This window comes from Dermatophagoides farinae, chromosome 5 (genome assembly GCF_024713945.1).
Source record: "Dermatophagoides farinae isolate YC_2012a chromosome 5, ASM2471394v1, whole genome shotgun sequence".
NCBI classification, from domain to species: Eukaryota; Metazoa; Arthropoda; class Arachnida; order Sarcoptiformes; family Pyroglyphidae; genus Dermatophagoides; species Dermatophagoides farinae.
In genome coordinates, this window is record NC_134681.1 from 1,540,173 (window position 1) to 1,556,625 (window position 16,453).

A 16,453-nucleotide genomic window follows, 5' to 3' on the forward strand; every position below is an offset into this window, starting at 1 on the left:
ATTGGTTAGTTTTGATTTGTGTCTCTCTTCGACTATTGATGATGAAACGAATATTCTGGATTTTCTTCTTTTTTCTGCATTCATTTCACAGTGTATCCACGAATTCCAATTTCAAACATTAGTGAGAAAAAAACTTCATTATTTTCGGGCAAAAAAAAAAGTCCCACGAGCCCATTATACCAGATCCGATTTGTAATTATCGTTTGATTTTTCTCTCATCTAAATCGTATGATTGTGGTACTATCCATTAAATATGATGTTTTTTTTTTTATTTTTTTCCCGATTTTTAGTTGACATTTTATGTTTATTCTACTCTAGGTTGTTGTGTAGGAATGCTGATCAGAAAAAAAAACTTTTTTTGTTTTTTTGCTGGTTCCAACGTATTAACGATTAACGATCGGTCATCAAGATGAGATGAAACTTTTGTTGTTGTTGTTTTTTTTAAACACCATGGAAATAATCATCCAATTGATGATGATACTAACTTGGAGTTTCTAAAGTCAAAAACTTTTACATATTTTGATTTTTCCTGCTATTCAGAACACAACAAAAGTGTGTGTGTTTGTGTGTGCGTCTGTTTAGAAATTCGATCGATTCACATGATCAGACAAAAAAAATGCTTTTCAAATAAATTGAATCGATTCATATTCTGGATTATCATCGTCATCATCATAAAGGATTCTTTTTCATTCTTTATTCTCTAATTCTTTCTTTTTCTCTCTCTCTCTCTCTCTCTCTATTTGTTTTGTTTTGTTTTGTTTGGTTGATTCTGTTGAAATGTAGAAAACGAAAAAATCGATTATAATCATGATGATGATGATGATGTTCGATGTTCAATAGATTGATATAATGATATGGAATAAATCTATTCGTTTCATTTCCATTCTTAGTGAGAATATTAATGGAAACCGTAATAATAATTCCTAGTTTGTGTGTATGTGAGTATAATAATACTTTTTTTTCTGTTCAATTTCATTCATTCATTTATTGCCGAACAAAATAAAAAAAAATAAAATTCCGTTTTTTTTCCACGTTATATGAATTGTTTCGATTATTATTATTGTTGATTTGAAATTTTTTTTTTTATTTCCATAGAAATTGTACATGAAATTCTTCAACCTAAACAAAATGTTCACGTTGATGATGATGATGATGATGATGATCACCATTTTGATGGTATAAAATGATTGGATTCTCTCTCTCTCTTTTTGGTTGCAACGTGAATCGTTTTTTTTCGATTCTTTTATTCATGTGAACGAGAATGGAAAAAAAAAGAAATAACCAACCAGAAAAGTTTTTTATGGATAAATGATCATCATCATCATCATCATCAATGACATTAAATTACAAATTACAAATATATAAGGATTGCTATGATGGAAACGTCTTACAGCGTTATTTTTTTTTTGCGTTGATGATGATAATTATTAACACAACATTGATGATTATGAGGATTTTTTTTCCTCCATTTTTTCAAATATCTGGACCAGAAAAAAATAACAAACTGGAATCCAAAAATTCAACAACAAAATTTCATGAAAATTCTCATTAAACAAAAATAACAAAATTTGTCATTTGTCATTTTTCTTTTCATATTATCATCGATTAATATATAAATATCGATCAAGCGATGATGATTATTTGACATCATAATATTTCTGTTGAATTGACAAGAGAGAAAAAAATTGAATTTTCGAAATACAAAATCGATAATAAAACGATATTGATGATGATGATGATGATGATAATGATCATTAATCAATGAATTTTGTTTTATTTTTCTAATGTATCGATTTTTTTTTAATATTAATCGATGGAATCATAATTAAATGCATATATGATCAATAAATATATAATATAATGGTTATTATGAAGAAAGATTGTCTTGCATGATTCATTTCTATTGTTTCCAATTGGATACAAAACAAAACAAAACAAAACAGAAAAAAAACATTTGAACATTTGTTTAAAAAAAAGCCTGAAGAAATGGCAATGAAGAAACAAAAAAAAATTCTTTTAATGAGAAAAAGAAGAAAAAAATAGACAAAATTTGAAAAAATGAAAATTTCAGTAAAAATTTCCATTTTTTATTGTTTTTTCTTTCGAAAAAAAAACGAAAATGAATCTTTCTTTTTTTTCTGGAAACATCGACAATGTGTGACGCACACACACACACATTGAACCAGCTGCTTTTTTCAAATAACAAATGACATTTAGACAAATTTGTACTGTAAGAAGAAGTTTGAAATATGAAACAAAAACAAAACAAAACAAAAAAAAAATTAACTCAACAAAAGTGCGATACATTCGAATGATAAAAAAAAAATTATTAGCGTTTTGTAGGGGACAAAAAAAAAATTTATAGTTCTTGTGTGTGTGCATGTGTGTGTCTGTGCATTTTTAATGTTGATGATGATGATGATGATGAAGTTTGACTTTGAAAAAAAAAAGATTTCTTTCTGCTTGACTCAACTGTAATAAATAAATTGAATGAAATGAAATGAATGAATGAAAACCAATGATTTTCACTTTCACTCCATAACATATTACCTATATATTCACATCACCAATTCTTGACATTTGTAATTTTAATCAATGTATCTGATCGGTAACGATCTTTAAAACAATTTATAGTGTGTGGTTTTCGGCAGTAATCGTTGTATATATTATTGATAGTAAGAAAATTTTATTTACGGCATCAGAAAAAAAATGCAACCACCAAATGATGAATCAAATGTAATGTAATGTTGAAATAAAAAAAAAATTTCTTTTCCATATCGCCTTAAAGCTATCTGAATCTTTCTTTTTCATGTCCTGAAAAAAAAGTAAAAAGAACAGAGAAGAAATTTCATCATCATCATCATCATCTTCATTATTATGCCATTTCTCTTGACATGAACATTTGCATACTGTTCGGGTTAAAATGGCATTTTTAATGAAAACACACACACACACACACACACACACACACACACCCACTGAAACCTGGCATTCCAATTCAAGTTTCATTATGATTCCTCACTGTATTTATCAGGAAAAAAAATGCAAATTTGCCTCAAACTAAATATAAACTTTGTTTTTTTTTTGACTAAAAGAGATTATCATCATATATGAACATAATAACAGGTAAATTCTGGATTAGAAATTCTAATGACAATCATCATCGAATTCCAGTGATAACATAATTAGAAATGATTGCATAATTCACATCAATGGTGGCGGTTCCGTAATTATTCACAACAATAATAACATTCTGTACACACTGGAATCTAAATTCAATCTAGATTTTCTTTCATTTTCATTTCCATTATTCTATAGATCTCAAATCGTTTCTGACAAACAATTTTGTTTTTCTTATTCATCTTCTTATTTATTTATTTTTTGTTTTTTTCTGGTTTTGTTTGTCTTCAAATAAGATGTCATCCAATGAATGAATGAATGAATTAGCTTAGATAATGAAATGCATTTGAACAATGGAAAATGAATCAAATCAAATGAATTGAATTGATCACTCACTACTATGTCTACTTAGACGGAGACAAACGGATGGCTGTTGATTGTTCACTTCAATGGCCATATATAAATGAATAGCATTGTGAAAATTAATCTTTGAATATAAGAAAGAGTTTGACAAAAGAGAGAAAAAAAAAACCAATTTGGTTCACTGATTTTGTTTGAACATCAACAAAACGAAACGTTCAATTCAATTGCAAATGTGAAATGTTAGGATTTTTCTGCAGAATTATGATAAATAATCGATAATTGAAAAAACAGAGATTTAAAAATTTAACAAACGACAATATTTCTGCCATACATATTATACAATAATGTAGAGCCACGAAAACAAAAAAAAACTAAAAACTAAATTAATGATTCAAAACAATTGAATGATTGTAGAGATGAATTTAAAACTTTTTTTTCAGCCAAAAAAAAAAATTCTATAGAATAAAAATGAAAATAAAATTCCAGAGAAAACCAGTAAAAATATGTGTGTGTATGTGTACATGTGGAAATTTATTGTGTTCAAGACAATATAGACAATCAATGAAAAAACAATGAAAAACATTTGTACAACAACCAACATGTTTGGGAACAAACTTTTTTTTTATTATGCTGACTGGTGTACATGGAAAAAAATAAATTTAATTTGTTCCATAATTAGAATTTTATAGAATTTTTTTTCTCCCTCTCTCTCTCTCGGTTTCCAGAATTTTTTCTCATTTTTTTTCGTTTCGTTTCGTTTTGTCTTGATGATAAGAATGGCTAATGGTTAATGATGAAAATGGTTGGAAGAAACCAGAAAAAAAGGCGCGAAAAAAAGAAATAATTGTTAATCGATAATAATCAATTATAATTGGTGTTTTAGTTGTCTGTTGGTCAGTTAGTTATTTGTTATTATTTTGGATGGCGAAAAATTGTTATTATGGTCAGCATCATCATTTTTTTTTCGCCTTCTGGTTGTCGTTGTTGTTGTTGTTGTTGTTGTTGTTAAGTACGGATTATTTTTCTACGTAGCTGGTATATTTATTTATTTTGTCAATTCATTTTTGCTTGTTATTTTTTTCTGAAATTAATGGGCAAGTTTTTTTGTTTTGTTTTGTTCTGGACACCAACACACAATGATGCGATTTACGATTTTGTTTTTTTTTTTTTTTTTTGGGAAATTATTCGTTTCAGCATATAACTTGTTGTTGTTGTTGTTGTTGTAGTTGTTTGTAATATAAATCTTTCATTCATTCATTCATTAGTTAACTCCCCAATCTCAGAGCAAAAAAAAAATTTTTCATCAAAATTAATTCAATTAAATGAAAAACAACAACAACAACAACATTATGTTTACCATCAACATAATTTGACGAATGAAGGATTGAGCATTGAAAATAATCATGTAAATGATCTCTCTATCTTTTTTTGTCTAGACTATTAGCTTATTACTAACGAGCAAGCAAGCAAAATTTCTTTTCCACAAATCACTCTTTTTTTTTCTCTCATTATAATAATAACTTGTGTGACTACTACTAATAAATGAATGAATGAATGACATAGAGACACAGAAACATTTTTTTTTTTGAACCAATCATAATTGGCAAAATAGCTTAATCTTTTACCAGAAAAAAAAACTGGTAAATCATCATCATCATCATCATCATTATGATGATGAACCATACAGGAGAAAAAAAATGAAGCAAAAAACTTGTAATGTAATAATACAAAAAAAAAAAAAAAATTTCTAGCTTGTTTGATTCTATATATTGTTGTTGTTGTTGTTGGGCGCCAAATACGCCCAATAATAATAATAATAATAATCATTATTATTATGATTATTATAATGATCAAACCATTAATATAATAAATGTTCATCTGTTCATATTAAACAGTAATAAGTAGCATTTGTATAATGAGAAATGAACAAGAAATAAAGTGGAGAGAAAAAAAAGAAGAAAGAAAAAAAGTTTTCAATCAGATCCATTAATAATCATCATCATTATTACTATGAAAACATCTTTGAGATTTACATATTTTTTTCTTTTTTTTATAACCACAACCATAAACATAGGCCATAGACCAAAATAGAGTTAATGCTTTAATCAGGTGTTGTTTTTGTGTTTGTGTGTGTGTGTGTGTTTGTGTGTAATGTCTATGGAGAATTTTTTTTTTTTTTTTTTTTTTTTTTTTTGTTCAAAATTCTTGCAATTTGAATGACAATGGATTTCTATTTTTTTTACATCATAACAAAAGAAAGAAAAATCATTGCACATATAATAGATATAGAGATTACTTTATTTCAATTTTTTTTTCGTTGCCTTTGAAAATGAATTTAAAATCAAATTATACATGTTAATGGTATTTTTTTTTCGCTTGCAACGAATAACAAAATTGATTCTGCTGATTTTTTTTAGTTCGAGGACGGTGAGGAAGGTGGGAAATGACTGGGTGCTAACATTGATTTTTCCATAAACCAGGAATAATAATTTTGTTGTGGTTATTGATGATGGAAAAAAAATGAAACGAAAACTGGGAATTGAATAATAAAATTACCTATGATGATATAATATAGTGGCAAGGAATAATTTGTTTTTTTTCCCAATAAATTCGTGAGAAAAAAGAATCATTTCTCTCTCTCATTATGCATCATCATCTTTTCCACTACCACCACCACCACCGCCGTCACAGAATTTCAATTCAAAATTTTTTTTTTCATTATTTTTATCCTTGTTATTTAAATGCAAAAATTTATCTGAAAATAAACCACCACCTTTCAATATAGAATCAATGATGATGATGATGACAGAATATTCGTGATTAAGTTCTTCATTCATTGATGATGATGATGATGATAATGTTGATTAATCTTGATGAACAAGCAACTATTTGTATTATTATTATTATTATTGAGAAGAAATAAATTGAGAAATGAAAATAATTTTCAAGAAAATGCCTGTTTTTCATTTTCTCCGCACATAAATATTTCCATTCTTATCATCATTATAATCATGTTGATGATCATCATCAAATATGTAAAAGAAGAATGAATGGAATAATATTCTTCAAATACCGATACTGAATTCTTATTTAGTTGAACAGCAATCAGGAAAGAAAGAAGAATGGAAAAAAATGGAGAAAAAAAATTCTTTGATGAAACCTATGAAAGAATCGGAAATCCACATAATCAATCTATGTGTGTGTGTGTATTCTGATGTTCTTTGAATGTTAAATTCAATTTTTCCTTTTTTCGATCCCATTGGAAATATATGCATTTTTTCTTCGTAATTTTTTTTCTCTTTCTCTCATTTTTCCACTTGAACAAATCAAAAAGAAAAATGTTTGAAATCTATTTCTTTCTATTATTTTTTTTTTGATTTGGTTTCGGTTTCGGTTTCTTCATTCCGGAATCCAGAATAAAAAAAAATATTCTTATTTTCAATCAAATTGTTAAATATTCTACGTTGATCATCATCATCATCATCACCACCACCACTACTACTAAAATTACTACTACAACAGCATCTATATTTCATATGTCATTGTCACATATTTTGTTGTTGTTGTTGTTGTTTTTTTTCTCTCTATACGGAAATAATATCGATTGTCAAAATGAAGATCAGAAACAAAATGACATATTTTCTCTCTTGACACTGTCTTTGTCGTATTTTTTTTTCTGTCATTGTTGTTGTGGTCCAACAATGTTGATGATGCAAATTGCAATTAAAGAGGCCGACAGAATATTATTATTATTTTTTTTTTGACATTTTCAAATGAAAAAAAAATGACAAGAAATAACAACGACAAAATAACAATGACAAATACACGATAAACACACACACAAACATAATATTGAAATTGTAAAGATATCATAATCATCAAAAACTTTTCCTGGACCAAATTCCAAAAAAAAAAAAAATGTCAAATGTCTTCAGTCATTGTTTTCTTTTTTTTTGCTATACCGTTCATTTCTTATTACAGTTTACAATTATTATTGATTATTGATTATCGTATTGGGAATATATGAAAAAAAAAATATTTCATGTTTCCATTGTTGTGTTTTAATTCTACTAGTTCTTCATGGTAATTTTGCTCCATGTCTCTAACATTCAGCAAAATTAATTATGGAATTTTATTTCCAAAAAAAAAAAAAAAAAATTCACTCTCTTTCTTCATTTGTTTCCGGAATGATAAATCATCAGCAGCTAAATTACCTTATAATGGAATATATGGGTTGACATTTGACACTATTTTATATTTCAAATATATCAATCATTCATTCATTCATATGCAAGAGAAGAAATTGCAGAATAAATACTGTTATCAAATAATAAATTAATGAATGTGAAAAAAAAGAAAAAGATCATGGCATATGATGAAATTCTGTTTGTTTCTGTGTGTGTGTACATTTTCATCATTTTTATCGTTGATTGATCATATATATTTTTTTTTCTATTTGATTTATTCATTTTAATGAGCTTTTGCCAATGATTTTATTTTTGTTTTTGTTTTCTTTTTACATAATCTGTTTATTTGTTGATAAAAAAAAACTTGAACATCATCAACAACATGAATAGAGCAATGAGATAAAAATAAAACTGCTTTTCTCTCTCTCTCTGTGTGTGTGCGTGTGTGTGTTCATCATCATTATCCATCATGTGATGCGATCTTGTTTTTGTTGTCGATGTTGATGATAATTTTTTTTTATTTTTATTTTTTGGTCATCATCATGGCCATGGCATTGATTTCCGATGAATTATTGCTGGTTTTTTTTTCTCTGCTATCCATCCAACAGTTTACATTTGATTGAAAATATTCATTGAAATCATCATCAAAAATTCAATGTTTCTAAAATGGCTGATGGTTGCTTACAATAATTACAAACACACACACACACACACACACACACACACACACGAAAACATTTGGCTTTATTATCAATGTTTCTAATCATCATCATCATCATCATCATCAATGGTTTTATTTTTCAAAATAAGAAAAAAAAATATTCATATCAATATTATGATCATCATCAGTCATCATTACCATTTTCTGGGTGTTGATGAAAAAAAAAAAAATAATAATTTGCACACGCAAGAAAATTGCAAAAACAAAAAAATTTTTTTTCTTCGTTAAAATATCAAGGCTAATAATGAATTTATAATTTGATTTGTTTGTTTGTGTGTGTGTGTGTGTTTTTCTCCCATTTTATTTATTTTTTTTCTGATCATCATCATCATTATCGATTGAAAATGATGATAAATGATGAAAATGAAATATTTTTGTTTTTGTAGTTGTCCGATAATGATGAAAAAAAAATTCAGAAATTTACATTACAAAGGCAGCATCTAGAGAGATGAAACATTTCTCCACAAAAAAAAAATGAGAATTGTATCACACTAGAATGTGTGTGTGTCTGTATGTCTGTGTGTACGTGTATATTGTTTGACTGTTATTATACACATTGATGATTTGCTCGAATGATTTTCAATGATATTTTTGTTGTTGTTGTTGTTTTTGTTGTTGTTGTTGTTGTTGTTTGTTTTGTTTCTTCCCACACACACACATTTTTTGATGATCAATAATGTGTTTTCCAATATCAAACCTTTTTATTCGTCATTTTATTCGTTTTGTTGTTGTTGTTGTTGTTGTTATTTTTGTATGACATGACAACCAATGACAAAAAAAAAATAACAAAACAAAATTCCAACCTGAATATTTTTCATTAAGAAAAATTGTAAAAGCAAAAGAATTTATTCATTTTTGTTATTATTTGTTGTTGTTGTTGTTGTTATTATTCTTATTCAGGAATTCTCATTTATTCTGAATAAAAATAATAATAAACATCTCAACATGAAACATTTCAAGAATATTGTTTCATTATTAATGAATATTGAACTGACCAACGACAAACAAAACAAAACAAGAAAAAACCGGCAAAAAAAAATAAAGTAGCTGAATGTACAAATAATTTGTTTCACTCTTATCAAAATCATAAACATTCAATGAAACAACAATAAATCTAGGACAAAATAGCCGGAACAAATTTCTACAAGTTTCAAATTTCAAAAAAAAAAAAATTCTGTGTCGCATTGAAACGGCCAAAATTTTATTTGATCAAAGAAAAAAAAACCTAGAGAAACAAAATCCAAACACTTTACAATAGCCACGCGCACAGGCTTGTTTTTTTTTGATGCAAAATGATGCAAAAAAAATCAAATCAAATCAAAAAAAAAAAAAAAAAAAAACAAACATAAACTCTGTTCAACAAAAGATATCAAAAACTAGCAACCAGAAATTAAGTGAAATAGAATAAAATGTTCCAAGCCATAATAAAATCAACACACACACACACACACACACACACACACACACATACATCACACACCATACACCCTTTTTTTATCTATCCAATAAATCGATCACTGGAAAAAAAAGTCAAAATTATTGATCGTTATTTGCCACAACATGTATGTTTGTAGCATTCAAAATAAAACAAATGATCATAGATCCTCATATCATCATCATCATCATCATTATAGCCATAATCAATATAAAGGATCTGAATGGTTCGATTCTAAAGAAAAAAAACCTGTATTTTGAAGTGAACAGTAAAAAAAAAAATTGGCTGCAAAAAAATATGAAATATGAAAAAAAATATCATACAGTTAGTGCAGAATAATCTGTGGTAGTGGTTGTAATCTATTTTCAAATTTTAAAATAAATCTTAACATTTGTTTTCATTTTCTTATTATTATATCATACCAAAATACCTCATCATCATTGATTTCTGGTATATGATATATTTACACACACACACACACACACGTTGAATGAAAGAAAAAAAAAATTTCAAAAATGAGATAAATTTCTTCTTCACACTATCATTTTTAACGTTACACACACACACCGACATTCCACTGTATAGAGATTGAATCATTCACAAACTTCCAGTCTAGGTCTCAAAAATATATATGTGTGTGTGTGTGTGTGTGTGTTTGTGTCTGGGTGTGGGTGTTTTTTTTTTATTTTTTTTTGCACCCAATATCCATGGTCCTCATGATATATATACCAAAAATAAAAAAAATAAAAAGAAAAAAGTCATCTTTTAATAGCCATCAATTCTGTTTATATTTATTTACTTTTCCTAGATTGTGTGGAATATATAAAGAATATATCTACCTCTATATTATTCTCATACCACTACTATTATTGTGTAATTGACAACACCCATAATTATAAACGTCATTGATATCAACAAAATAAACAAATATCAACAACAACAACAACAACAACAAAATAAACAAATATCAACAACAACAACAACAACAACAAAATTTTGGAACCCTTGGAAGTAATATTACACCTACTACCGCCACCACCACCACAACAACAACAACAATCAGGAATCACACACATATCTATACTGTATATATATATTATGCAATGGATATATTTTAAACCGCTTCATGAAATTCTTTATTTTTCTTTTCAAAGAAACGCATCTGTTGTCTATCTATCCATCTAAACATACATATACATAGAATGAGAGAGAGAGAATATTCTTTTGTGTATGTGTGAGTGTGTGTGATCCAAAAAAAGAGAAAATCAAAACCCAGAGAATCTAATAGCCTCATTTTTTTTTATTTATCTCACACTCATTCTCACTCTCTCGTTCTCTTCATTTCAATGTATACAATTCTTTGCTTTGACACCGTTGTACATTATTCTGACCAAAGAAAAAAAAACCAGAATCGTTGAGTCGAATCGTACAATAAAATGTAGACGAAACAAAACGAAATGGATGCCACATCATATACATAGTACATGAACACACACACACACACACACACACACACACACACACACACGCACAAATCATTTAAAAACATTTATTCTTTCGTTTTTGTTGTTGTTGTTGTTTCAGATGCAGACTTCATACACACACACACACGCATACACGCAAATGTCTTGCATTCGATATTTAAGCGCCAAACATTTAACACATCCATAAAAGTGAGATAAAAAAGAAATGGTGTGAGAATAGAAAAAACAAATCTTTTCTCTCTTTAGTTTTTTTTTGTTGGCTGTTTTTTTTTTTTTTTTTTTGATAATCATTTTCACATTTCACAGAAATGAGAAAATCACATGAAACCAACTAATAGAAACGAATATTCAAATCAAAGAAAATAAAAATTCATTTTACAACACACATAATTCAAAAAAAAAACAAGTGTCAACGACAAAATCATCATCATCAACCACAACAACAAACATCTTGACCTTTGGTCAATGAAATTTTCCATCCTTCGTTTGAAAAAAAATGATTAATAATTGAAGAAAAAAAAACAAATAGCAAGTCTTCGTGATCAACGTTAATAATTCAATCCAAAAACCGATCCAAACATACACACACACACACAAGTGCATAATATTTTTCTTTTCACACCTAATTCATCTGCTTGTTTGTGTGTGTGTGTGTGTGTGTGACAAACATTTTTCATCATTATCAGTTATAATCAGAACAGGAAAAAAAGAACGCCCAAACGTGAAGAAAAAAAAAGACAACGTGGAACATTGGAACATGGTATTAAGAAATCTAATCCAACAAAAAATAGAAAAAAAAACGTAACGAAATTAAAACACAAAATTCCAACAACAACAACAACAACAATAAAAACGGCCATTACGACCGGAAATTTCAAGTCTGATTATAATTTTTTTTTATATTAGAAAATTAAATTGTCAAGAAAATCAACAACAACAACAACAATGAGCCTTGATACAATATATCTGAATGTTGGTGGTCAAAAATATACCACACAAAGGGAAACATTATTATTTATACCGGAATCACGTTTAGCAACATGGTTTCGTATACAAACAGCCACAAATGAAAATAATAATAATAATGATACGACAAGAATGAAATCCATACAAAACATAACAACAACAACAACACCACCACCACCAATATCAACATCAACAACAACAACATCATTATCATCATCAACATCATCCACATCGACAACAACAACAACGGCAACAACAACAGCAACAGCAACAACATTCGATACAAATGATGTAATCAGTAAAGATTCCAAGGTAATAAATGATGATGATGATGATGATTATTAATATGATCATCTGCATACAATAGAAAATTCTAGGTGTTATTATTTATGAAATCAGTGAACAAAAAAAAAAATAACGATGAAGAAAGAATATTCTATCATCATTATTATGTGTGTGTGTGTATGTTTATGTCATATCAAAATTAATGGAATATTTTTTTTCCTTGGTCATAAATGTGTTTGTTTATAAAGCCACAAAAGAAAGAAAAAAATGTCAACACACACCCACCCACCCACACACTCTCACACACACACAAACACAGCTTGTAGATTCATGTTTTCTGCGTCATCAACATCATGGTAATGATCATCATAATCATCATCTTGATGATGATCAAGAAAAAAAAAACCAACACCTTGATGATTATTAATGAAAACACAAAGAAAACCAAAAAAAAAAAAAATTAGCACCAGATAATAATAGTCAGATTCTTTCAGCCAAAAAAAAAAACAAATGAAACATTCTCATTTTACAATATGTGTGTGTGTGTGTGTGAAATGATTATTACATTCAAAATTAGAAACAAAACAGAAAAAAGAATCGAGAATTTTCTTCGGTTTGTTTGTTTGTTTATTTATTTATTCAGAATGATGATTATTAAATATTATTATTATTATTTGTTGATGTTTATTTTTTTTCGTGTATGACGTGACAAAAATTATTAATTCAACAATTCTTGATTTTATTCAGAATTGCTCATCATTCTTTCTACATAATGTCTGTCTGTCTGTCTCTGTGTGTGTGTATGTTTGCCTAGTACTTACAGAATTGATAACAATGCTGATACTTTAACATTGACTGACCAACAACAACCACAACAACAACAACTCTTATGGCCATTATCGGATTATTAATTGATTCAATAATAAAAAAAAATTAAGAAAAATTTCAAAACTTAAATCTGCTAGTTTTTTTTCATAGCTAACCATTTTTTTCTTTCACAATTCAATTCCCAGTAGAATTTTCTGAATTCTTCAGTTTTTCAACACAGATTTAGTTCAAAAAATTTTGCCTTACTAATTCAGCTTATTCTCTCCATTTTTTAGTTCGTTGGTGTTAACCAAAAAAAAAAAAAAAAAAAAAAAAAAATTTTTTTTCTTTGCCAGTGATATTCTAAACACGTTATAGATACAAGACAACGAAGAAGAAGAAGAAGAAGAGAAGAAAATTGAATAAAAAAAAAATTCCGTTATACTAACGGAAATCAGTCATCAGTCAGTCAGTAAGTTTCACTATTAGAAAAAAAACCCAACCATAATGTTGAACCTAGATGATGATGATGCAAAATGATCATTGATAAAGAATGAAAAAAAACCAAGGTCTCGTAGATCCGAAAAAAACCCTTAGTAAATTGAATGAATGAAAGAAGTATGTGTGCGTGTTTGTAAGTAAATTCAATTCATGCATGCATCTTGAATTCTTTTTCTTCTTATTTTTATTCTTGTTTTTTTCTTATCATAAATCACATTTTCGTTGAACAAGAATTTAATTTTTGTTTTCTTTTTTTTGCTGCTATTATTTGTTCATGATTAGTGAGAGAAAGAGAGAGAATTTTCTTTTCAAACTTATCTTTTTTTTCTCCCAAATGTTTCATATCCGTTGATATTTGACATTGTAAACAAACAAACAAACAAACAAATAACTTTTATACACCAACAATGAGAAACAAATACTGGTTAATGATCGAGTTATTAAAGAATCTGAGCAAAACACACACACACACACACCTTTCCCGTAAAATGAACCAAAAAAAAAATTTCAGAAAAAAAACGACAAACCACAAGAAAAACGATATAAATTAAGTGTGTGTGTGTTTGGCTGTGTAGGCGTTTTAACAACAACAGGAAAAAACTTTGTTCATCGAATTCTCTGTGTTGTTGTTGTTGTTGTTGTTTTTGTAGTTGAAAATCTACTCAATCAATGACTTATTATCTTGATATTATATTCTCTTTCTTTTTCTTTTTATTTTTGTTTGTTCTGATTTTTTTTCTGTTTTTTTTGGGGGGCATTGTGGAATTATTTTCAAAAAAAAAAAAAAAAAAAATTATAGGGACGATACGTGATAGATCGTGATGGTTGCCTATTTCGTCATATATTAAATTATTTACGTAATAAAGGAATGGTTACATTGCCTGAACATTTTATGGAACATCGATTATTACGTATGGAAGCCGAATATTATGGTCTTGATGATTTAGCTAAAGCATTGATTTCACCGATGCCACGTTCACCAATATTAACCAATAATAATGGTAGTAGCCATGGTGGTTATGGTATTGTTAAAGGAACTGGTGGTCCTGGCTACATAACAGTCGGTTATCGTGGTTCATTTGCATTTGGTCGTGATGGATTAGCTGATGTTAAATTTCGAAAATTAACAAAAATTCTTGTATCTGGCCGTGTGGCCTTATGTCGTGAGATTTTTGGTGATACATTGAATGAATCACGTGATCCTGATCATTGTGACGATGACAATCGTTATACGGCTAGATTTTTTCTCAAACATTTATGTCTTGAACAGGCATTCGATTTTTTACAGGAATCCGGTTTTCGTATGGTCGGTTCATGTGGTTCCGGTACATCAAGTACACCAGCAAATGAACCAGTTAAACCTGGTATTGATGCAGAAGAAACACGATGGAATCATTATAATGAATTTGTATTTTGTCGTCCATGAACCAAAAAAAAAAAAAAAAAAAAAAAAAAAAAAAAAAAAAAAAATGAAATTAATCAAATTAGATGAAAACAAAAACCAGAAAAACCAAAAAAAAAAAAAAAAAAAAAAAAAAAAAAAAAAATAAAAATAAAGCAAAACAAATCCTACAAAGGCAAACAGTGAAATCAGTAATAATAAAATATATAATATATGGATAAACAAGAATAAAATTTGGCTTTGTAAAACTTTTTGCAATTCCAGACAAAAAAAAATTCTTTATTATTACATGAAATTTATAATTATTATAAATTATTTAATAATGAATTATATCACATACAAATAACCAGAATAATTGCATGTATTACACACACACACACACACCCACAACATTCCTGTCCAAAAAAAAAACGACAAAAATATTTTACATTCCTTTCAGATATTATTAATATATATCCAATATATATAACAAATCATCACAATCAAATTACAAATGATGAAAAAAAATTTGTCAACATTTTTTTTTTTATTTTACACATCGCATTACATTATTATATTCAAAAAATCCAATCATTCGGTACCTATGACGCGCTATCTGGTGTGGTGAATTAGTACATCAAAATAAAAAAAAAAACGATTATTACATTTGACATACATATGATATATGAATATTGAATATATGATAATAATAATCATTCCGAAATTTGGAACAAAAAAGCGATTAATACGTCATTCAATAATCATCATCATAGCATCTAATATATACTCTAATACAAACGCAAATTTACACAATAATAAATATATGAATTAAATTTAAAAAAAAAATTTCTCAATTGAAATTCACTAGATTTTTCATTGTTTCCATTTGAAAACATTTTTTTTTGATCATTTAGATGGAAATAATAAATTATCCGTTAAAATGTTTTCATCACAATGGTAATGGGTATGGTATATAATAATAATAATAAAAAAAATTTGGTTGATTCACATGTGATCGAATGTGATGAGATTCTAAGAATTATTCGTAATGGTAAAATTTGCTCGATTACATATCAAACTAATAGCCATAAAATTTGAGTTTTCGCTTGACTGGTCAAGAGAAAAAAAAAGAAATCATTTTTTTTTTTTTTTGCTACAAGTTTTTCATTTCCAAAATTTGTTGTCGATTTATAATTGATATAT

The 16,453-nt window shown here is 27.5% G+C and overlaps 1 protein-coding gene across 1 annotated transcript; it reads left to right on the plus strand.

The window, feature by feature from the left end:
- The first annotated feature begins 10,779 nt into the window (after window positions 1–10,779).
- Ktl (BTB/POZ domain-containing protein Ktl) lies at window positions 10,780–16,100 on the plus strand. The gene is made up of 2 exons (XM_047052220.2): window positions 10,780–12,588; window positions 14,669–16,100. The coding sequence occupies exons 1-2, from the start codon at window positions 12,256–12,258 to the stop codon at window positions 15,293–15,295; spliced, it is 960 nt and encodes a 319-aa protein (XP_046908176.2). The 5' UTR covers window positions 10,780–12,255; the 3' UTR covers window positions 15,296–16,100.
- Window positions 16,101–16,453: the final 353 nt, after the last annotated feature.

Bases quoted from the DNA above. Each gene is read 5' to 3' on its own strand.
- Ktl (XM_047052220.2), top strand. From the start codon at position 12,256: ATGAGCCTTGATACAATATATCTGAATGTTGGTGGTCAAAAATATACC. The intron at 12,589-14,668 runs GTAATAAATGAT...AAAAAATTATAG, and splicing joins TAATCAGTAAAGATTCCAAG to GGACGATACGTGATAGATCG.